Source organism: Stegostoma tigrinum, chromosome 4 (assembly GCF_030684315.1).
Source record: "Stegostoma tigrinum isolate sSteTig4 chromosome 4, sSteTig4.hap1, whole genome shotgun sequence".
NCBI lineage: Eukaryota > Metazoa > Chordata > Chondrichthyes > Orectolobiformes > Stegostomatidae > Stegostoma > Stegostoma tigrinum.
The window spans coordinates 120,535,910-120,557,090 of NC_081357.1; the positions used below are offsets into that span (position 1 = coordinate 120,535,910).

General features: G+C 38.9%; 1 protein-coding gene across 4 annotated transcripts in view; it reads right to left on the bottom strand.

The window, feature by feature from the left end:
* Nucleotides 1-472: 472 nt before the first annotated feature.
* LOC125452818 (CYFIP-related Rac1 interactor A) overlaps nucleotides 473-21,181 on the bottom strand; it is a 182,748-nt gene continuing 162,039 nt past the window's right edge. For 3 of the 4 annotated variants that reach the window (XM_048531704.2, XM_059645623.1, XM_048531705.2), the window contains exons 5-12: nucleotides 20,780-20,885; nucleotides 16,607-16,743; nucleotides 16,446-16,523; nucleotides 16,233-16,349; nucleotides 11,172-11,251; nucleotides 10,462-10,588; nucleotides 9,344-9,414; nucleotides 474-3,464 (exon numbers count right to left, since the gene is read on the bottom strand). In XM_048531704.2, the coding sequence (XP_048387661.1) occupies nucleotides 3,395-3,464; nucleotides 9,344-9,414; nucleotides 10,462-10,588; nucleotides 11,172-11,251; nucleotides 16,233-16,349; nucleotides 16,446-16,523; nucleotides 16,607-16,743; nucleotides 20,780-20,885 (786 nt within the window). In that variant the 3' untranslated portion in view covers nucleotides 474-3,394. Of the gene's footprint in view, nucleotides 3,465-9,343; nucleotides 9,415-10,461; nucleotides 10,589-11,171; nucleotides 11,252-16,232; nucleotides 16,350-16,445; nucleotides 16,524-16,606; nucleotides 16,744-20,779; nucleotides 20,886-21,181 lie in introns of all 4 variants that reach the window. The other variant, XM_048531703.2, reaches the window with a different exon arrangement.

Sequence of the window (21,181 nt, forward strand, 5' to 3'; positions counted from 1 at the left end):
ATACATTCAGACATACCACTTTTCTTTTCACAGATGTTTGCTGCTCATTTCATATACTTGACATATCAGCATATTTATTTAAAAAAATGTCTGTTAGATAACTGGCATAATTAGAACACCAACCACCAATATTTCTTTTGTGCCATACAAATAATACTGATCACTTATTTGTTTATTGAGGAACAAATGCACACCATGGTTTCATTTTTACTTCACGCATGTATAACAAAAAGAAAAGCAAATACCTGGTTTCACCTAAAATGTGGTCATTATCTTTGCAAGTAAAAAGTCCATAGGAAGAGTTTAAAATATTCACTTTGTCAGAATTAGTATTTTATTATGTTGGTTAGATTCTGATTGAGCAAATTTCCCTGCACGGTAATATCTTTTGAAGAACTACCATCCAGTATGATGCTTCCATTAACATTGCTTTAACAAATAATTGCAGTATCAGGCCAATTGATTTTTCATCATTTTTAATCCAGTTTAAGTTAGAATTCAAAATACAGAGCAATATACAATGTATCACAAACAATATCAAAGCTTTTATTACTCATATTAAACTGCAACAATAACTCAGTGGAATAAAATAGCAAATCTCACATAGGATGAATACTGTTTTAGTACAATGGAACTGAAGTGTCATGCCACCATTTAAAAGGCCTGATCTTTAAACCAGCTTTAAACATATTTTAAAGTGGCAAATATTACTCTTTGGAGAATGCATTTAAGCCATATTTTCATTTTCCACTGCATTCAAAATACTGTTTACAAACAGAATTTTGCCAAATAAATCCTCTGAAACTTATAAATTAATGCTAATGATGTGATGATCAAGTATTCACAAAAGTTGCTGACTTTCTACTACTGTGCTCTCATCTTGGCAACTTTAGAGAAAGGCTGCAATGCAAAAGAAATGCTATGATGGTTATGTTCCATTAGTAATGGAATTGAGATTCTACAGTTTTGTGTGTGATTTTTGTTACCTGTGTGAAAAGGATGTTCTTGAATTTGATAATGCAATTCAACCCAAGTCAATATACTTTAAAAAAATACAACATGATTGGGTTCTTCATAATCTTTTACAGTGCGGCAGCAGATTCACCTGGCTCAAATCGGACACAATATTCAATTGTATTAAATTGTTGTGGCTGATCTCTCAAGGCACCTAATGTGATGTTCCAAGTGGATGCAATCAGATTTAACCCCCTTGCTGGCCACTTTGTCACTGAATTCTGTAGGCTATTTATGGAAGTATTAACTTGTACTAGTGGTGTTGCTGACAATCCAAGAAAATATTTTCACTTTTCCACAGGCGCACAACATTAATTGCAAGGGTTGGACCTACTACACAATCAATCATTCTCGATCGAGTCAACACAACGCTGTTTTCCCCAAATAAAAACATTGCCATGGAAATAACTGACCAATCCTAGATTTTTAACTCAGGTTTTCAAGTTGCATTTTTTAAAAAGTAAAAATTTTGTAAAATTTAATACTCAATTAACTCCAACCTTATAGTCTGTAAAATACTCCACATGTAATGGAGAGGCTTCATATAAATAGATAATACTTCAAAATAGTAATGTGAGCATTCTGATTGCCAATAAAAATCAAACCTGCGAGCTTTAAGTTTCCTCACATTTTTAAAATCAGGATATCCAGAAGGACAAAGGGTCGCTGAGTAGAATCTCAAATGTATAACAAGCAAGTAAAATATAATGTTTGAAGAGGAAAATCAGTATTTGCCCTAAGGACATTTTCCTCAGTTCATGACACTGGCTAGTCATCTCTTCAAGGAGATTAGGGCCAGCTTGCATGACCAGAAGGCAGCTTTAGAAAATCCTACTACCATTGCTACCCTACTGAGATAATTTTTTTCTTAAAAATTAACAATGGTAAATCTGTGGTGTAAAAAGAATACATTGTTGGCACGCATGTACTATAATTTATACTTTCACTCATGATGCTGACTATTCAAAACTTCAGCAATTGTGGATTATTCATTCAACCATATTATGGAAACAAATATTATTTATGTGCATTATTGTGACATATCCCCTACTTGCAGAATACAGGTGTGATATATTTTGTTAGAATTCATATTAAATTGCGCTTAATTTATGCGCACTTCATTCATAGAATGCATCACGTGAAATTTTATTGCTTGTATAAAAAATACGTTGAAATAGAAATATAGTTTTACATCAATGAAGACGTTAAAGAAACATACCCTCTTCTTATAGGCCTATATAATTTTCCTTAAATGTTTTTCATTTGTTCTCCTTTCTGTTCAGTTTGCTTCCCTAAGCTATATTTTGCAGATATCATTTCAGGTTTAACATTTGCCCTCAATCATTAAAATGGTTTTTATTATTACTTTGCAGCGTAACACTCTTACGTAACAAAATTTGGATTGATTGATTTATCAGTCTGTAGTACATGCTCAGCAATGACTGCAATTACATTCAACTAACAGCATGCGACCTTGTGCCTATTGCTTATCGGCATACCGATCTTCTTGCCAGTATGTAGTATTCCCCCTTCTTTTAACTGAAAGTGCATATAAATGTAAAATGCACAACCTGGCAAATTAAGTCCAGACTAGACATATAATCTTATTTTCATGTTCATGTTGTGAAGCTCAGAGAAGAAAATTGACTGTATTCCATTAATGGTCTGCTTTAAAATGCTAGCACAGAAATCGTGCAGTTAAAATGGTATGGCTTTTTAATCTTATGGGCTTTTATTTTAAACATTTCATAGTCTGTTCATTTTTTTAAAATGACAGATAAACCCGGAGTGTAAAAGTGATTCTTAAATTCATTGCTGCAGGCTAGTAAAAGAGACGTTATCTCTTCAAAGTTCAAAAGCATGTTTCCAACCAAATATGAGCACCAGATGGAACAAGGTGCAGATTTCAATGATCTATGCCCATAGTAGCTGACTGGCCAAACATGTGTAGGACGACTTGAAAAATCAGCAAGCTTGTGTGTTGTTCTTTGTCATAGTAAGAACTGGTTCCCTGAATGCTAACACACTAAAACACTAGCAAAATTTACAGTAGGATTTGCAGATGTACTGGATCTTTATAGCAATATAGAGAAATTCATACTGGAGCAAAATAGCATTGTAACATCAATTCTGCCAAAACCAAACTGCACTTTGCAACATCAAATATAAGGCTGCAGGTATGCTTCATATTATGCTATGTAAAAATTAAAAAAAATGCCATTCATGGGTTTTATTATAAAGGTTTTTCTTCATATGTTAAGTGATGAGGAGGGAATGGGTATGGTAAATAAGACAAATAAGTATTAACACCAACTTGTATTAAATTATGTAAACATGTACATCTTCTGAGGTCAGGACAGAGATCCTCTTGCCCAAGGAGTTACTGAACCTGAAGCATGGTTCGAATCTGTTTGGATGCTGATTCATCATTCAGGTGTCTTGTGGTGTACCTAAAAATTATTTAATAGTATACACTTATTATTGAAGAGATTAATCAACCACAGTAAGCAAAACTATTGCTGCATGCTAAGACTTTTAATTATTACTTTTGTCAGGGTATCTTTGGGGTGTTGTGGTGTAAATGCCAATTCTTAAAATGTAGCTCTTTCTCCTTTCCTACAGGCAGTACTGTACCACACATGCAAGACAGCAGTTTTTAAACAATTCAGTAGGGTCCTCTTAGATTTAATTAACGTGAATAGATACAAACACCTTTGGTCAAAAAACAATTTCCTTTAATGTGTTCAGAGATAATGGGAACTGCAGATGCTGGAGAAGCCGAGATAACAAAGTGTGAGGCTGGATGAACACAGCAGGCCAAGCAGCATCTTAGGAGCACACAAGTTGATGTTTCGGGCCTAGACCCTTCATCAGAAAAGGGGGATGGGGAGAGGATTCTGAAATAAAATAGGGAGAGAGGGCCCTCAAACTGGTTCCACCAGACCATCAAAGAATGGCTGATCTGTACCTCAATTTGCCTTTGCTTTAAGCCTTCAATATACCCCAGCCTAACAGAAGTGTAACCCTTTGTGAGTTTGAATGCCTCAATAAAGATTACCCCTCAACTTGTAGAAACTAAGAAACACTGTTAAAAGCAAACTGCTGGGAATTCTGTCCTGTATTTTACATGCTGAATTTGAGGAAGGTGATGGTGGCCTTTCAGTAGGTCAGAAAGCTGCGGTCAACCTCGTCTTAGCATTTCTAGGAGCAGTGACCCGTTTGTTGCCATTATGTGACAAATGGCCAGGCGTCAAAACTCGCAGCCCTTAGGGTTACAGATTACCTAGGAACTGCTGGTCAGAGGGTTGGCTGCTCTTCAGTGCCAGCAGTGTCACTGAGAGAGGTAGCCAGGGAGCCAGTGGCGAGAGCAGGTGTTGCCTTCACAAGTGCTGTCCTTGCTGGAACCTCTTTCTTGGGTCATAAGAGTGGCCAATCAGGAAGGGATTCCTCTCTGCCAGTTTTTACCAAGGATCTCCCCCCATGGCAGAGGGGATCTCTTCCTCATCTTGCTGAAAATGGCCTTAAATTGATCACTTTAGGGCTTCAACTTGCATTTGGATGAAGAGACCACCTCCATCTTTAATGGGGACATAGGAGTGGGAATAGTCAATTTAGCCCACCGAACCTGCTGTGTCATTCAATACAATCATGAGCAATCAATGCCTTTTCTCCAAACTATGCCCACATATATTTTTCTCACTGGTATTCAGAAGTTCATCGCCAACCTATGTGGCTTCTTCCTTAGTTTGAAATTATATCTTTTGGGTCTAAATTCCCCAGCTGCAGCAAATGTTTTATACGCACCCATCCTGTCTATCCCTGAAGATATTTTATAGCTTTTACCTGTCACTCTTCAAAATTCTAGAGAATAGAGGCTTAGATTCCCCAATACCCCTTCATAGGACAGTCCCGTTATCCCGGTAGAAGTCTGGTAAATGCTTATTGCACTACCTCTGTAGCAATACCATCCTTAAGATAAGGGGACAAACACTTTATACAGTACTTCTGATGCCATTTAACCAAGGTATTATGCAACTGAAGCAAGACTTCACCAGTCCAGTACTTCTCTTGTGATGAAGGCTAACATACCATATGCCTTCCTAAATGCTTGCTGCATCTGCATGTTAGATTTCAGTGACCGACTGATGAGAATTCCCAGGCACTTTTGTGTATCTATGCTTTCTAATCCCCATGTGTTCCTCCTACCAAAGTGGATGACCTCACACATTTTCAGATTAGATTCCATTTGCCATGGTCTTGCCCACTCACTAAATGTCAAATTCTCTGGAAACCACCTTAAAACTATGCCCTTTAGTTTTGGACTCCCCCACCCTGGGGAAAAGACCTTGTCTATTTTCCCTATCCATGCCCCTCATGATTTTATGAACCTCTTTATGGTCACCCGTCAACCTCTGACTTTCCAGGGGAAATAGCTCCTATCTATTCAGCCTTTCCCTATGGCTCAAACCCTCCAACCCTGACAACATCCTTGTAAATCTTTTCTGAACCATTTCAAGTTTTACAACATCGTTCCTACAGCAAGGAAGCCAGAATCGCACACAGTACTCCAAAAGCGGCCTAGCCAATGTCCTGCACAGCCGCAACATGACCTCCGATCTCCTATACTCAATGCACTAACCGATAAAAGCAAGCATACCAAAGACCTCCTTCGCTATCCTATTCGCCTGCGACTCCACTTTCAAGGAACCACGAACTTGCACTCCAAGGTCTCTTGTTTAGCAACGTACCCCAGGACCTTACCATTAACTGTATTAGTCCTGCCCTGATTTGCCTTTCCAAAATGCAGCACTTCACATTTATCTAAATTAAACTCCTTGGCCCATTGGTCCATCTGATCCAGATCCCGTTGTACTCTGAGGTAACCTTCTTTGCTGTCCCCTACACCTTCAATTTTGGTGTCATCTGCAAATGTACTAAATATACCTCCTACGTTCACATCCAAATCATTTACATAAATGACAAGCAGTGGGCCCAGCACTGATCCTTGTGGCACACCATTATTTATAGGCTTCCAGTCTGAAAAGCAACCCTCCACCACTACCCTGTCTTCTACCTTCAAGATTCTGTATCCAAATAGCTGGTTCTCCCTGTGTGTAGTGCGATCTAACCTCACTAAGCAGTCTACCATGAAGAACCTTGTCGAACGCCTTACCAAAGTCCATATAGATTACGTCCTCAACTCTGCCCTCATCAATCCTCTTTGTTACTTCAAAAAAAAACTCACTCAAGTTCGAGAGACACGATTTCCCATGCACAAAGCCATGTTAACTATCCCTAGTCAGTCCTTGCCTTTCCAAATGCATGTAAATCCTGTCCCTTAGGATTCCCTCCAACAACTTGCTCACCACCGATGTCAGGTTAACCGGTCTATGGCATGATGCATGTGGTACTCTATTTGTTACCATCTGCTAGTGTCAGGATGACCTATTTCATCCTACTGTCTTCTGCCTGCTAGCTTATATTCATGCCAATACATTAACTCATATCTCAAGTTCTTTACATTTGCTGACCAAACTCATATACGGAACTTGTTAAAACACTTCTGATAATCCGAGTGCATTATGTCCATTAACTCCCCTTTGTAAATTATTTTAAAATCAAAAATCTCTGACAGGTTCAGATACAATTTTCCATTCACAAGTTCATGCTGACAATGCCGAACTAGACCATAATTAACCAAGTGTCCATTTATTATACCTTTTAAAAATAGTTTGCAATATTTTGTTACAACTGCTGTTGGCAAGGCCAACAGGTCTATGGCTCTTTGTTTTCTCGCTTCCTCCCTGCCTTCCTACATACTGGGGCGACATTTACAATGATGCAAAGCAGTGATTTTCCAATCTGCAGGATCCATTCCAGAATTTAGGAAGATGTTAGCTATAAGAGTGGTGGATACATTAGTTCTCTCTTTCAACACCCTGGTATGTAAATCCTCAGGTCTAAAGGACTTATTGTCCTTCAGACCCATTATTCCTCCGATGCAATCTTCTTACTAATAGTAACTTTCATAATTCTCTCAAGTCCCTTAAATTTCTAATTCTGGGATATTTCTTTTATCATCCATTGTACATAATCATACATTATATATAATTTAGTACAGATAAAGTATAGAAGACGCTGATCAGTCTAGGAAACAATAGTGATAATCTTGGAACTAATATTGTGATGTTCAGTGATGAGGACATGGCTCATGGAGATAGCAGAGAAGCTAAATTCATCCTATTTCACATTTCCTCATTATAAATTCTTGACTCTGCCTGGAATGCAGCCACATTTGTCTTAGTCAAACATTTCATTTGTATGCATCTGTGGAAGCTTTCACTGCCCATTTTCATGTTTTTTTTGAGAGTTTACATTCATATTCTGTTCTCCCTTTATCAGTTTCTAGGTCTTCCTTTGCTGTATTTTAAAATCCTCTGTGGTCAGGTTGCCACCAATAGAAATGGCTACTAGGCTGGTTAAGAGCTATTATCAAGCACGTTGGGAATTTTGGTTGAGCTAGTTTAAACTCTAACCTCAGTTAAACTGCAGTTTCCTGTGTTGACCAAATAAGGCAAGTGTTGTGGTGTCTCTAGAAACGCTGGCACTATACAACCTGAAATGCAGTATGGAATGTAGCTGTTTACAATTTGGTTGTAAACATTTGAGTTGTTTGCCAGTAAATTCCATTGGCAGGGATTGAACAATGTGATCAGGATTTGATCAATTCATTGGCTGAACTCCAGAGAATACTCTGGAAATCAAGCATATTTTGAAGTAAGCAGAACAAAAGATTTTCTCAGGAGGAGGCTCTGTGACCAGCACTTGAGAAGTATGTATCCTAAAGTTATCTTCAGAGGAAGTGAAGAACCATGAGGTGAGATCTACACTCAGTACAAAGATTGCCTCTTCACTCGCATCAGCTAATATTTGATTCAAGCCAAACTTATGGAGTTAAAGTTAGAGTCAGGGTTTAAGATGAATTAAATTAAAGGGAAGTTAAATGAAGTGTGTTAAAATTGAAGTTAGATAAAATAAGAAGTAAATGTTGCAATGAATGTAGGTTTTATATTAAGTATTGGTACTTAAAGAGTTGAAATAAAGAAGGGTTTTTAAAAAATTCAATTCTGATTAAAGCCTTAAATTAAAGCCTTTTATCTGTCAAACAAGGGAAGAACACCTAATAAAAGGTTTGCGTATTCCTTCATGGGCAACACCTCCCAGTCCTCAGAATTAGTTCCATCCCTGGCAACTGTGCAGACCTTTTCTTAATCTTATACATTACTTAACTTGCTTTGCTGGCCACAGTTGGCTAACTTGCCCACTGCTTGAGTGAATTACTCAGAGTAGGGAAAATAGTAACTTTTCTACCCAAGTAAATGATACCAAGCATTCGTAGTACCTGTGTGGACAATGTTACTCAGAGACTTGAATTAAAAACATGCTCAATTCACCTTGTAAAGCATAAAATTTTGGCAAAAGTTAAGACTACACTATATCTAAAACTGGTGTGTATTGGAAACCTGTTTCTTAATTTGGGTGGAAGTTCTCAGTTTGCCTGTCCTACAACGTTCATTGCATTTCTCAACATAGCATGAGTGAAATCCAGACGTCTTAGTCTTCGAGTAGCCTCAAGCCCTATATGAGAAACGTGCTTTGGAATATCACTAACTGCTGGACAAGTATGAGGCCATATCCTTTCAAGCAAATACTAGCTCATCCAGCAATGTACATCCTGCTATCTGCAAGTTGATCATTACTTCTCAAACGGTGATGTACCATGTAACCAATAGGCCACTCCTCAACTTTACCTTCACCGAAATGCATAACATGGCCGTACAAAGCTTTCCCCAGTATGTTAATAACCACAGGTAATACACAAGAGAGCCCTTTAGATACAATGTATCAGAAAAGAGAAATGAAATGGAAGCAGTCACTCTCAAACACTCTGAGCAGTTCAAATATATTAAGCTAGAATGTAAAGCACAAACAATTTTAAGATTATATTCAAAGGTAGGTTAGGTTCTGCCATGGAATTTCATTGGATGCAAGACTTTGGAATGAACAGTTAATTTACTTACAGGTATACATTTATCCAGTGAAAATCAAGTATCAGTGTTTACTAAATACAATGGAAGATTATTTTCATACCTCAAGGCTAAAACTGTATGCAGCCAGCTAGACATTAGGTATAAGATCATTAGATATGAGCTACAAAGCAACTGAAGATAAAGCAGGCTGCACTCAATTTGCAGTGAGAAATTTTACGTGTGTCTCATAATATTAATTCTTAAAAGAATCTGGTTTGGAAAAAAGAAACAAATCTTACCTGAGTGCATTCAGAAGACCTTCCACATTGTTTGGTGGCTGCTCTTTCAGAACTTTTATGCATCCTTTCATCTGAGAAACAACATAAGCAATGGTTAAGTTTCGGTAATACAAACATTTGTTATTTTTTCTATTGAAATTTTACAGTATTATTATCTCGTTAGAGTGGTGGTACATTTTAGCATAATGTCCTGTTGTGGTTTTTAAATGGGCGGTTTAAAGCATCCATCTCTTCAAAGAATTTGTTTCAAATCAAATGCACCCTATTAAAAACACATTAAAATGTCATAAAGTGAAGCTCAGAGTTCATATGAATCTTCAGTTGGAATCAGTCATTTGCTGTTAATGACCTGGATTTCTATTTAATGATCTGAATGTCGGCGAATAATCTTTATTGTAAATTTATCAAATGAGTCGACAAATCAAAACCAACGTATAGCAAGTGTAGCATAAAAAGAAGTCCCCTAAGTATATTTCATGCTGCTTCACACTAACGTAATGTCTCTATCTGGTAAATCTGTTAGATATCATGAGCAAAAATACCATTGAATAACCTCATAAGAATCCAGTTACATGATATGGCTGTCTAATGTGTCAGAATCCAGAAAGCCAGTTGGTAAAAGATATTCCTGGAGCCAATATCTAGTCAATCTAATACTTATTTAGAGTGGAACATTAGATGTTTACAGCTCCTTACTCAACCACTCTCAGTCTCAAGAATGTTTCCTAAAGTGAAACCCCAGCCTCTTCATCCTGTCCACAAGACCCTCAAAACCTCAACATGAGTCGATAAGGAAATTTCTAAAATGTCATAAACGTATCTGTTTTTCTTAATCTATATATTTAAATATAGACCATGAAAGAAACTGGCTTCGAGACTCGGGAGGATGATCATGAAAATAGAGAACGTGAAGCAGGGATATGGTCAATACTTCGCATAGGATGCAATTCAGCACTTTGCAATTTTACAAGCAAAGGTAAAGAAGGTAGTTGATGGCAATAAAAATCAACACTTAAAATGAGAGTGTATTTTAAATCCAATGAAACAAGACAGCCTTATTTCTCATTCTTATTAAACACAATAATGATGCTTATTTTCTCCCACATATATTTCCTTACATCAATTTTTGATGTTTTTGCGAATGCTCCCACAGGGTGTACATGATCATACAGTATAATGACGCCCACCATCACTCTCATACAGAACAGTAGAGTTTCGTCATTGGTGAATCTGCTCTTGTACTCCCTGTTTAAAAGGTAGAAGTTTAAAATATACACTTAAAATAAATTATTACAAAATTGATTAATAAAATGATTTACAGTACTTTTCATTATTATCAATGGAAGTGGGGTTTTGAGGTATACAGAAGACCATTTCAAATGTCTCTGGTTTTCAAGATAATGCTGATTAGTTAACTAAAAAAATAATCATTACTAGCAGGTGATAGAAAAAGAAACAGAGACCAGCATATATTTAGCATCAGAGGCCATCAAAAAATTGTGACATGCTTGATGCATAAATTTTTTAACTGCTACTTTAAAGAGTATGATTTATTCATTGTGGCAGACTGCTTTTCTATAATTCAGTGCATTTTGCCACAGCTCCACAGCCCAAATATTATTAGTATACTTTTTGCACAAAGACAAAAAGGCTCGAATAATTCAAGCACTTTTGACTATTTTGTTTCATACATTCAGAATTGTACATCTCACTGCCCATCAGGTCCCTTTTGGAAGATGATATTTAGGCAAGGTAAGAATCTCACACCGAAGTCTGATCAATAGATGCCACAATAACGTGAAAATGTGAATTTCTGGATCATACTTACGGTGTTTCCAACATAACTTTGCACACACTGGCCATTGTACTTAAACAATCAGTCGTATTTTCTATAGGCAGGGTCTTGTTCTATAACAGAAAAAGTAAAAACAATTATAATTTAAGACATAAGAATCCGCCTACAAACCTGAATATGATACAATATTAAACGTAATATTCTTTGACCATTGTGAAACTGAGATTTCCCTATAACTTTATCAACAATGGTGCAGTCAAAACACTTCATTCTCAACCAGGTGCAGTCAGACTGAACCCTTATAGTTAACCATTGTTTTGATTCTTATTTGTTTTGAGAGACACATTTTACTTCGGCCCAGGTGCATGTGTTGAACAAAGTATTTAAGTGGCTGCAAGTACTATAAACACTTCCTGCAGGTAGCACCAGCAGCATGCACATGTGAAGAAGTCCACTACATAATTTTAGAGCTTCACAATAGATGCAGTCAGTCTCCAAGACGGTACTTCTTGAAATGGTCCAAGACTCAGATGGAACTAGGTCTGACAAAGAGCAGCAGAAGCTTTTGTGGGTTTGGAACTTGACCCTTCAGAAATCAAGATACTGTCACCTGGTTTTCTTCAGGGGACACTGCAATTTCTCACACCCGCTTGTTTCTTTAAAAAAATATTACTCATACGACATGGGCATTGCTGGCTGGCCAGAGTTTCCTGCTGTCCCTAGTTGTCCTGGAGAAGGTGGTGCTGAGCTGCTTTCTGGAACCACTCTAGTCCACCTGCTGTGGGTTGACCCACAATGTCATGAGGGAGGGAATTCCAGGATTTTGACCCAGCTACAATAAAGGAATGGCGATAGATATGGTGAGTGGCTTGTAGGGGAACTTATGGGTGGTTGTGTTCCCATGTATCTGTTGCCCTTGTCCTTCTAGGTGGAAGTCATTGTGGGTTTAGAAAGTTCTGTCTAAGGATCTTTGGTGAGTTTCTGCAGTGCATTTTGTAGTTAGCACACACTGCTGCTACTCAGCATCAGTGGTGAAACGAATGGGTATTTATGGATGTGGTGTTAATCAAGTGGCTGCTTTGTCCTGGATGGTGTCAAACCTCTTGAGTGTTGTTGGAGCTGCACCCATCCATGCAAATGTGGAATATTCCATGGACATGCTTTGGGGAATTAAAATGAGAGTTACTCACCATAGCATTCCCAGCCTCTGACCTGCTCTTGTAGCTACGGTGTTTATGTGGCAAGTCCAGTTGAGTTTCTGGTCAATGGCAACATCCAAGATTTTGATAGTGGGGTATTCAGTGATGGTAACAACATTGAATGTCAATGGACAGTGGCTAAATAGTCTTTTATTGGAGATGGTCATTGCTTGGCATTTGTGTGGATTGAAATTTCAGTGTGGGGAGCACTTTGGAAGCATTGACTGTAATTCTGTAAGTTTTAAGTTGCTTTTGGATAAGGAAAGGTCCAGTCCTTGGGGAAAGTACTAAATTTAGGAAAGGCTAACTACCACAAGATTAGGCAGGAACTGGGGGTTGTAGATCAGGGGTAGTTGTTTTGAGGGTATATCCTCATCTGGCAGGTGGGAATCTTTTAAAAGTTGATTACAGTTCAGGACCAGCATGTTTTTGTGAAAATAAAAGATACGGATGGCAAAATTCAGGAGCCATGGACGACAACAGAAATTGACAGTGTAGTCAAAGGGGAAGAGGAGGCATAAATAAGATTTAGGAAAATTAAGACAGGCAGCGCCCTCAAAGAATACACATTAAAAAGTAGGAAAGAACACAAACAAGGAATTAGAAGGGCTAAAAGGGGTCATGAAATGTCTTTGTCAAACAGAATTAAGGGAAATCCTGAGGTGGTTTATACACATAAGGAGCAAGAGGGTTGCTAAGGAAAGTGGTGAGATCATTAAGGCATACTTTACATTGGTATTCACAATGGAGGACGTGGTGAATGGTGAGTCTTGAGAACGATATGTTGACATTCTGGGGCATTAAGGTAGACAAGTCACTAGGATCTGATGAACTCTATTCCAGAATGTGAGGGAAGGCAACTGAGGAAATTGCTGGAGGCTTGTATAAAATCTTTGTACCCCATTAAGTCACAGGAGAGATCTCAGAGGACCAGAGGACAAGCAATATTATTCCTTTGTTTAAGAAGGATGAAAGGAATAATCAAGGAAATTACAGGTCAGTGAGCTTTACATCAGTGGTAAGGAAATTATTGGAAATTATTTTTAGGGATAGGATTTACCTACATTTGGAAAAAAAATGGGCTTATTGGCAATAGGCAGTAAGGCTTTGTGTAAGGAATGTTAGATCTCACAAATTTGTTTGAATCTTTTGAAGAAGTGGCAAAGATGATCGATGAGGGCAGGGTGATAGATGTTGTCTGTATGGACTTTAGCAAGTCTTTTGAAAAGGGTGATAAAGGCAAAGTCACATGGGATCCATAGTAAGCTGATAAGATGGATGCAGAACTGGCTTGGTCACAGAAGACAGACAGTAGAGGTGGAAGGGTAGTTTTCTGACTGGAGATTTATGATCAGTAGTGTTCCGCAGGGATCAAATGCTGGGGCCCCTGTTATTTGTAATTTGTACAAATGATTTGGAGGAGAATGTAGATGGCCTATTTAGTAAGTTTGTGGTTGACAAAGACTGGAGGAGCTGTGGATAGTGAGGTGGATTGTTAGAGGAAACAGCAGGATATAGAGAGGCTGGAGACTGAGGTGGAGAAATGGCAGACAGAGTTTATTCCAGGCAAATGCATTTTGGAAGATTTAATGCAGGAGGGAGGTATACAGTAAATGGCAGAGGAGTATCAACATAGAGAGATGTAGGTATACATGTCCACAGTTCAATCAAAGTGGGAACACAAGTGGATAAGGTGGTCAGGAAGGCACATTGCAGACTTGCATCTGTTGGTCACAACGCAGAGTATAAAAATCAGCAAGTCATGTTGCAGCTGTATAGAACTTTAGTGAGACAGCTTTTGGCATATTGCCTTCAAGTCTGGTCACCACACTACCCAAAAATATGGGGAAGCTTTGGAGACGGTACAAACTTTAAAAAAGTTTACAAATGTTGGTTTGCAACACTCTTCATTGCATTCATGAACCTGACCAAAGCTTTTAATTCAGCAAATCATAAGACTCTGAGGATTCCAAGAAGCAAGGTCCCAATCGTACAACTGCTTCTTGGTGCTATGACTGCAAGGAGCTTGAGTAGAACATCCTGAAACTGACCCCTTCGAAATCCAAACTGGGGTTAACTGAAGCAATGGGGTAGGCTAAAACTATTTCTAATCTAGCTGATAAGGGTCATTCATCTTATCAGATGTCAGTTGTCCTGTAGTGTCAATATTAAATACTGCATTAATGGAAATCACTTTATTCTTGGTTGCTTCCATGTCAAAACTAGAATAAATATCCCAGCCATTATGAACTGCAGTTTGTGGAAGTAGTGCAGTATCATTGCCCACACCAAAAGGTCTGCACATTGTTAACAATCTCTTCAATTCCATGAGTGTTGCCAAAATAAAACTGATCTCAGCCCTCGCCTGGTCAGCCAAATATTACACATCCCATACATGTTAAAGGAAACATTCTGAAATATTTCAAAATGTATCAATATCTTGGCAGCCACTTATCTCTAAAGACTACCATTGATGAGGAGATCCAGTACCGAATTAGCAGTGCCAATTCGTTATTGTATGCACGAACTCCAATTGTGAGTATTTGACAATAAAGACTCCTGCAAGTCAACACAAGTCTAAGTGTAGAGAGCAGTTATCATCACCAAAATCACAAGGTGCCTCAATGTTATGTGGAATTCATGCACAGTTGTTTTTATGGATTTGCTTCAAAAGCAGAATCCAATTTCTGCTCCTTTTAATGGTACAAAAAAATTATAATCATTATCTCATCCGAACAATAGCAGTACTGTTAATACTCAGGTGAGGTAATAGAGTCAGTCATACAGAAGGGAAACAGACCCTTCGGTCCAACTTGTCTGTGCCAAACAGACATCCCAATCTGACCTAGTCCCATTTACCAGCTTTTGGCCCATATCCCTCAAAACCCTTCCTATTTATGTACCCATCCCGATGCCTTTTAAATGTTGTAAAGCTACCTACCTCTACCACTTCCTCTGTCAATTCATTTCATGTACACACCACTCTACATGAAAAAGTTACTCCTCAGGTCCTTTTTAAATCTTTCCCCTCCTCTCTTAAACCTATTACTTCTAGTTTTGGATTCCTGCCAACAAGCAAACAGATCTTGTCTATTTACCCTAACCATGCCCCTCATGATTTTATAAACCTCTATAAAGGTCACCCCCCTCAGCCTCCAACAATCCAGGGAAAAAAGCCCCAGCCGATTCAGCCTCTCCTGATAACTCAAACCCTCCAGTCCTGACAACATCCTTGTAAAGCTTTTCTGCAGCCTCTTAAGCGTAAAAACATCTTATAGAAGAGCTTCTAAAAGTGGCCTATTCAATGTCATATACAGCCACAAGATGACAGCCCAGCCTCAATACTCAATATTCTGAGCAATAAACTTAATCTTGCCAAACATCTTCCTCACCATCTTGTTTATCTGAGACTTCACTTTCAAGGAACCATTCACGACACCCCTTTGTCTCATTGTTTGGCAACACTCCCCACTGCCCTACCATTAACTGTACAAGTCCTGTCCTGGTCTGCTTCAGATTTATCTAAATTAAACACCATCTGCAACTCCTTGGCCCTTCTGGTCAAGATCCCATTGTACTCAGACAGTCTTGACTGTGGACTACATCACCTATTTTGGTGTCATCTACAAACTTACTACCATACCTCTTATATTCACATCCAAACCATTTATACGAATAATGAAAAGCAGTGGGTCCCAGTACCAATCCTTGTGGCACACCACTGGTCACAAACCTCCGTTCCGAAAAGTAAATGTCTGCCACCACTTTGTCTCCTACTTTCAAACCAATTTTGTATCCTATTGGCTAGCTCAACTGGGCTCTATGTAACGATCTAACAAAAAGGCAATTATTACTATATCACAAATTAGACCAGTACCTGATTTGGTGCACATACCTCTGATACAAATTTGGTTGTTGCATCACTTAATGTTTTTAACATTGGTGTAGCTTCTGCGTAAAATAAGGACATTCTGTTGGCCATTTCATTGTTTACTTCATTCTCAGCATCTAACTATACAAGCAGGATAAAAAGAGCATGGATTAGTTTTAAAGTTACGTAAACCCTATTTCACTAATTCCATTTTAGTCTCTGACAGACTGTACTCACATGCATATTATTAATTCTGTTACGACTAATTGTTCGTCTGTAATAGCTAAAGTCATTCTGGATGGCTGGATTTTTCATCTAGGACAGAAAACAACAGGATATTATAATTTAATAAATTTTGCACTTTATTAAAAGACCACAGGCAAGTTTGAATATCAAACCTTAAGCTCATCAAAACGGAGAGTAAAATGCAGAATTTCAGCAAACTGTTTGGCCAGAGCTTGTTCCCGTTCCAGATGTTGAGTTGGCGTATAAGGTGGGTACGTTAAAGATTCCAAAAGACTCTGCAACGCTTTCTCTGTATGTTCAAATCAAAAACACATAGTAAAAGGAATTTGCATTTTCCCGCCACAAGTTAAAGTTTGCAGTCAAAATGGAGTGAGTCTCAAAAATTGTCACAGTTAGTAAACCAGGCTATCAAGAATCCAAATTGAGCAGATTTAGCAATTAGCAAATTTTGAGAAGATTTGTAGCTCAGGTTGAGGTTCTGGATGTAAGTTTGCTCACTGAGCTGGAAGGTTCGTTTTCAGACATTTCGTCACCATTCTAGGTAACAACAACAGTGAGCCTCCTTTGAAGCGCTGGTGTTAGGTCCCCCTTTCTATTTATGTGTTTAGGTTTCGTTGGGTTGGTGAGGTCATTTCCTGTGTTGGTGATGTCATTTCCTGTTTCTTTTTCTCAGAGGGTGGTAGATGGGCTCCAAATCAATGGGTTTGTTGATGGAGTTTGTTATTGGAATGCCATGCTTCTAGGAATTCTTGTGCATGTCTCTGTTTGGCTTGTCCTGGGATGGATGTGTTGTCCCAATCAAAGTGGTGTCCTTCCTCATCTGTGTGTAAGGATACGAGTGATAGTGGGTCTTGTCGTTTTGTGGCTAGTTGATGTTCATGTATCCTGGTGGCTAGCTTTCTGCCTGTTTGTCCAATGTAGTGTTTGTCACAGTTCTTGCAAGGTATTTTGTAAATGACGTTTGTTTTGCTTGTTGTCTCTTTAGGGTCTTTTAAGTTCATTATCTACTGTTTTAGTGTGTTGGTGGGTTTGTGGGCTACCATGATGCCAAGACGTCTGAGTAGTCTGGCAGTCATTTCCGAGATGTCTTTGATGTAGGGGAGAGTGGTTATGGTTTCTGGGCACGTTTTGTCTGTTTGTTTGGGTTTGTTGCTGAGAACTCGGCGGACTGTGTTCATAGGGTACCCGTCCTTTTTGAATATGCTGTGTAGGTGATTTTCTTCTGCTCTTTGTAGTTCCTCTGTGCTGCAGTGTGTGGTGGCTCGTTGAAATAATGTTCTAATGCAGCTTCGTTTGTGGGTGTTGAGACACATACACCAGATACCACTAACCTCATCAGCAAGGACATCATCAAGCTAGTGGACCTATGCCTTACCACCCACTTCACTTTCAAGAACAAAACCTACAGACAAACCAATGGAACACCCGAGGCAGTAATGCAGAGACCCGAGCAAACAGCTCTGCCAACCATCTGTCCCAAACTTTGGGTCTGATTACCTTTGTCATCACTAAACAAAACAAATTAGAGGAAACCTTCAAGACCATCAATAATACCCTTTACTGGCATAACATTCACAAAAGAGGAGGAAAACAACAACAAACTGCCATTCCTCGATGTCACAGTAGAGCGAACAGCCAATGGGGAACTTCAAACCAGCGTCTACAGGAAAACAACACATACGGACCAAATACTGAACTACAGGAGCAACCATCCCAACACCCACAAACGAAGCTGCAATAGAACATTATTCCAACGAGCCACCACACACTGCAGCACAGAGGAACTACGAAGAGCAGAGGAAAATCACCTATACAGGGTATTCAAAAAGAATGGGTACCCTATGAACACAGTCCGCCGATTTCTCAGCAACAAACCCAAACAAACAGACAAAACGGGCTCAGAAACCATAACCACACACCCCTACATCAAAGACATTTCCGAAATGACTGCCAGACTACTCAGACCTCTTGGCATCAGGGTAGCCCACAAACCCACCAACACACTAAAACAGCAGATAATGAACTTAAAAGACCCTAAACAGACAACAAGCAAAACAAATGTCATTTACAAAATACCTTGCAAGAACTGTGACAAACACTACAAAGCTAGCCACCAGGATACATGAACATCAAATAGCAACAAAAAGACATGACCCACTATCACTCGTATCCTTACATACAGATGAGGAAGGACACCACTTTGATTGGGACAACACATCCATCCCAGGACAAGCCAAACGGAGACACGCACCAGAATTCCTAGAAGCCTGGGCATTCCAACAACAAACTCCATCAACAAACCCATTGATTTGGAGCCCATCTACCACCCTCTGAGAAAAAGAAACAGGAAATGACATCACCAACACAGGAAATGACCTCACCAACCCAACAAAACCTAAACACATAAATAGAAAGGGGGACCTAACACCAGCGCTTCACTGGAGGCTCACTGATGCTACCTAGAATGGCGACGAAACGTCTGAAAACGAACCTACCAGCTCAGCGAGCAAACTTACATCCAAAAGGTTTAGCAATAACAAACAAATGCACGGACATAAGACTAATTCATTTCATACCGCTAACACAACTTCAAATCAGCTACACATTTGAAAATTTGGTGCGATATAATTGTTAATTTGGTTAGGATCTTCTCTGCTTTCAGGAATAACTCTTGCACAGACCTGCAATATCAAAGTTAAATGAATTATTTGATGAGCTGAGACATTTGTTTACAAGCGCAAGATAGAAAGCCTGATCCAATTGTGTCTGCCATCAGCTGTTTACCATTACCAATGCGTTTACACGAAAAAGTCACTTTTCAGGGGAGCTCCAGACTATCTAATGAAAATTATTGTTACTTAGTTTGTTTTACAGGATTGAGTTTGATGGCACATGTCTCATTGATGGGAAACCTGCAAAGTAATCTACACAGATAGCGGCAGAGTAAGATAAACTAGCCGGAGCTCCTCTGCTCCATCCATTCTTTTTTTAAAAAAATCTTTGTTTCCTCCTTTTCTGCATCTTTTTTCCAACTTCTGACTTGGACTTCGCTGGAGGCGAAAGGGACAGCTGGCAAGTCCAGGAGGTGACTCCATGAGCAGAGGCCAGCGTGGGGAGTCAAGTCCCGGAGAAAACTTACCTTGAAGCAGCTGAGAGCTGGTATGGGGCAGAGTGGAGGCTTGAAACAGAGCGGGGACAGTTTTCAGACTTGGGTCTGGAGCAAGTGGTTAGACCACATGTGGGAAGCCTGCGCTGAACTACTACAATGTAATGTTTATTTGTGATTTATTTATTGGCTGTGATGTCTATCCTTTTAACTATGTTATATTTCTAAATTATACTACAAATCACTGTAGATAATGTAACTACTTTTATTTTTATTCCTCTTTTCGTATCTAAGATTTGCACCTTGGTACTTTGTACCGAAGATGGGACCATAAGAGATGACATTGTAAAACTTTCCACTGTATTTCTGTACTTCAGTACACATAATAAACAAGGGCAGGGCTTATACATTTAATGGTAGGCTGCTGGATAGTGTTGTAGGCATTCAGGTACATAGTTTTTTGAAATTTGCATCACAGGTGGACAGGGTGATTTAAGGTGTTTTAGTACCCTTGCCTTCATTGCTCAGACCATTGAGTGTAGGAGTTGAGACATAGAGGTTGTACAGGGCATCGGTGAGACCTTTTCTGGAGCACTGTATGCAGTTCTGGTTGCCTTGCAATAAGAAGGATAATATTAAATTGGAGAGGGTTCAGAAAAGATTTACCAGGACGTTGCTGGAAACTGATTTGGTTTGAGTTATCAAAATAGGCTGGGACATTTTTCCCTGGAGCATAGAAGGTTGAGGGGTGACTTCGTAAAGTTTTATAAAATAGTGAGGGGCACAGATAAGGTGAATAGCAAATGTCTTTTCCAAAGGCTTGGAGAGTGCAAAACTAGAGGGCATAATTTTAAGGTGAGAGGAGGAAGCTTTCGTGGATCTGAAGGGCAACCATTTCACACAGAAGGTGGTTCATATGTGGAATGAAATAGTAAACGCAAGTACAGTTGCAACATTTTAAAAGATATTTGGATAGGAAGGCTTTAGAGGGATATGTGTGACACACAGACAGATGGGATTAGTTTAGTTTGGGAAACTTGGTTGGCATGGACAAGATGGACTGAAGGGTCTGTTCTGCATGCTGTATGACTCTAAATAACAATAAAGCATATTCTAATTATAAATGTGATTTTCTATGTTACATCAGGTAGGTACAGTGTAACCGAGCTTCTATACTCTCTCTGCACAAAAATGGAAAAAAGAAAGTTTAAAAGCTTACCCAATCTTATAGAGAATTCATAGAACCTCTTAAGTCTCCCAACTAATGGGCACACTGAGCTCCATGCTCTGTCCTGCAGTTGGCCATCACTGGGATTTTGAATTGCCTGGGAGAAAACAAAATGTTTCGCACTGGCATCATACCTTAGAATTTTTGAATGTGTACACTGAAATGCCAAATGACAATGCTGGTTCTATGGAAAGCTTATTGCCAATATTAAGATAACAAAATGTGAGGCTGGATGAACACAGCAGGCCAAGCAGCATCTCAGGAGCACAGGTGCTCCTGAGATGCTGCTTGGCCTGCTGTGTTCATCCAGCCTCACATTTTGTTATCTTGGAATCTCCAGCATCTGCAGTTCCCATTATCTCTTGCCAATATTAATTTAACTTTTGTTATTAA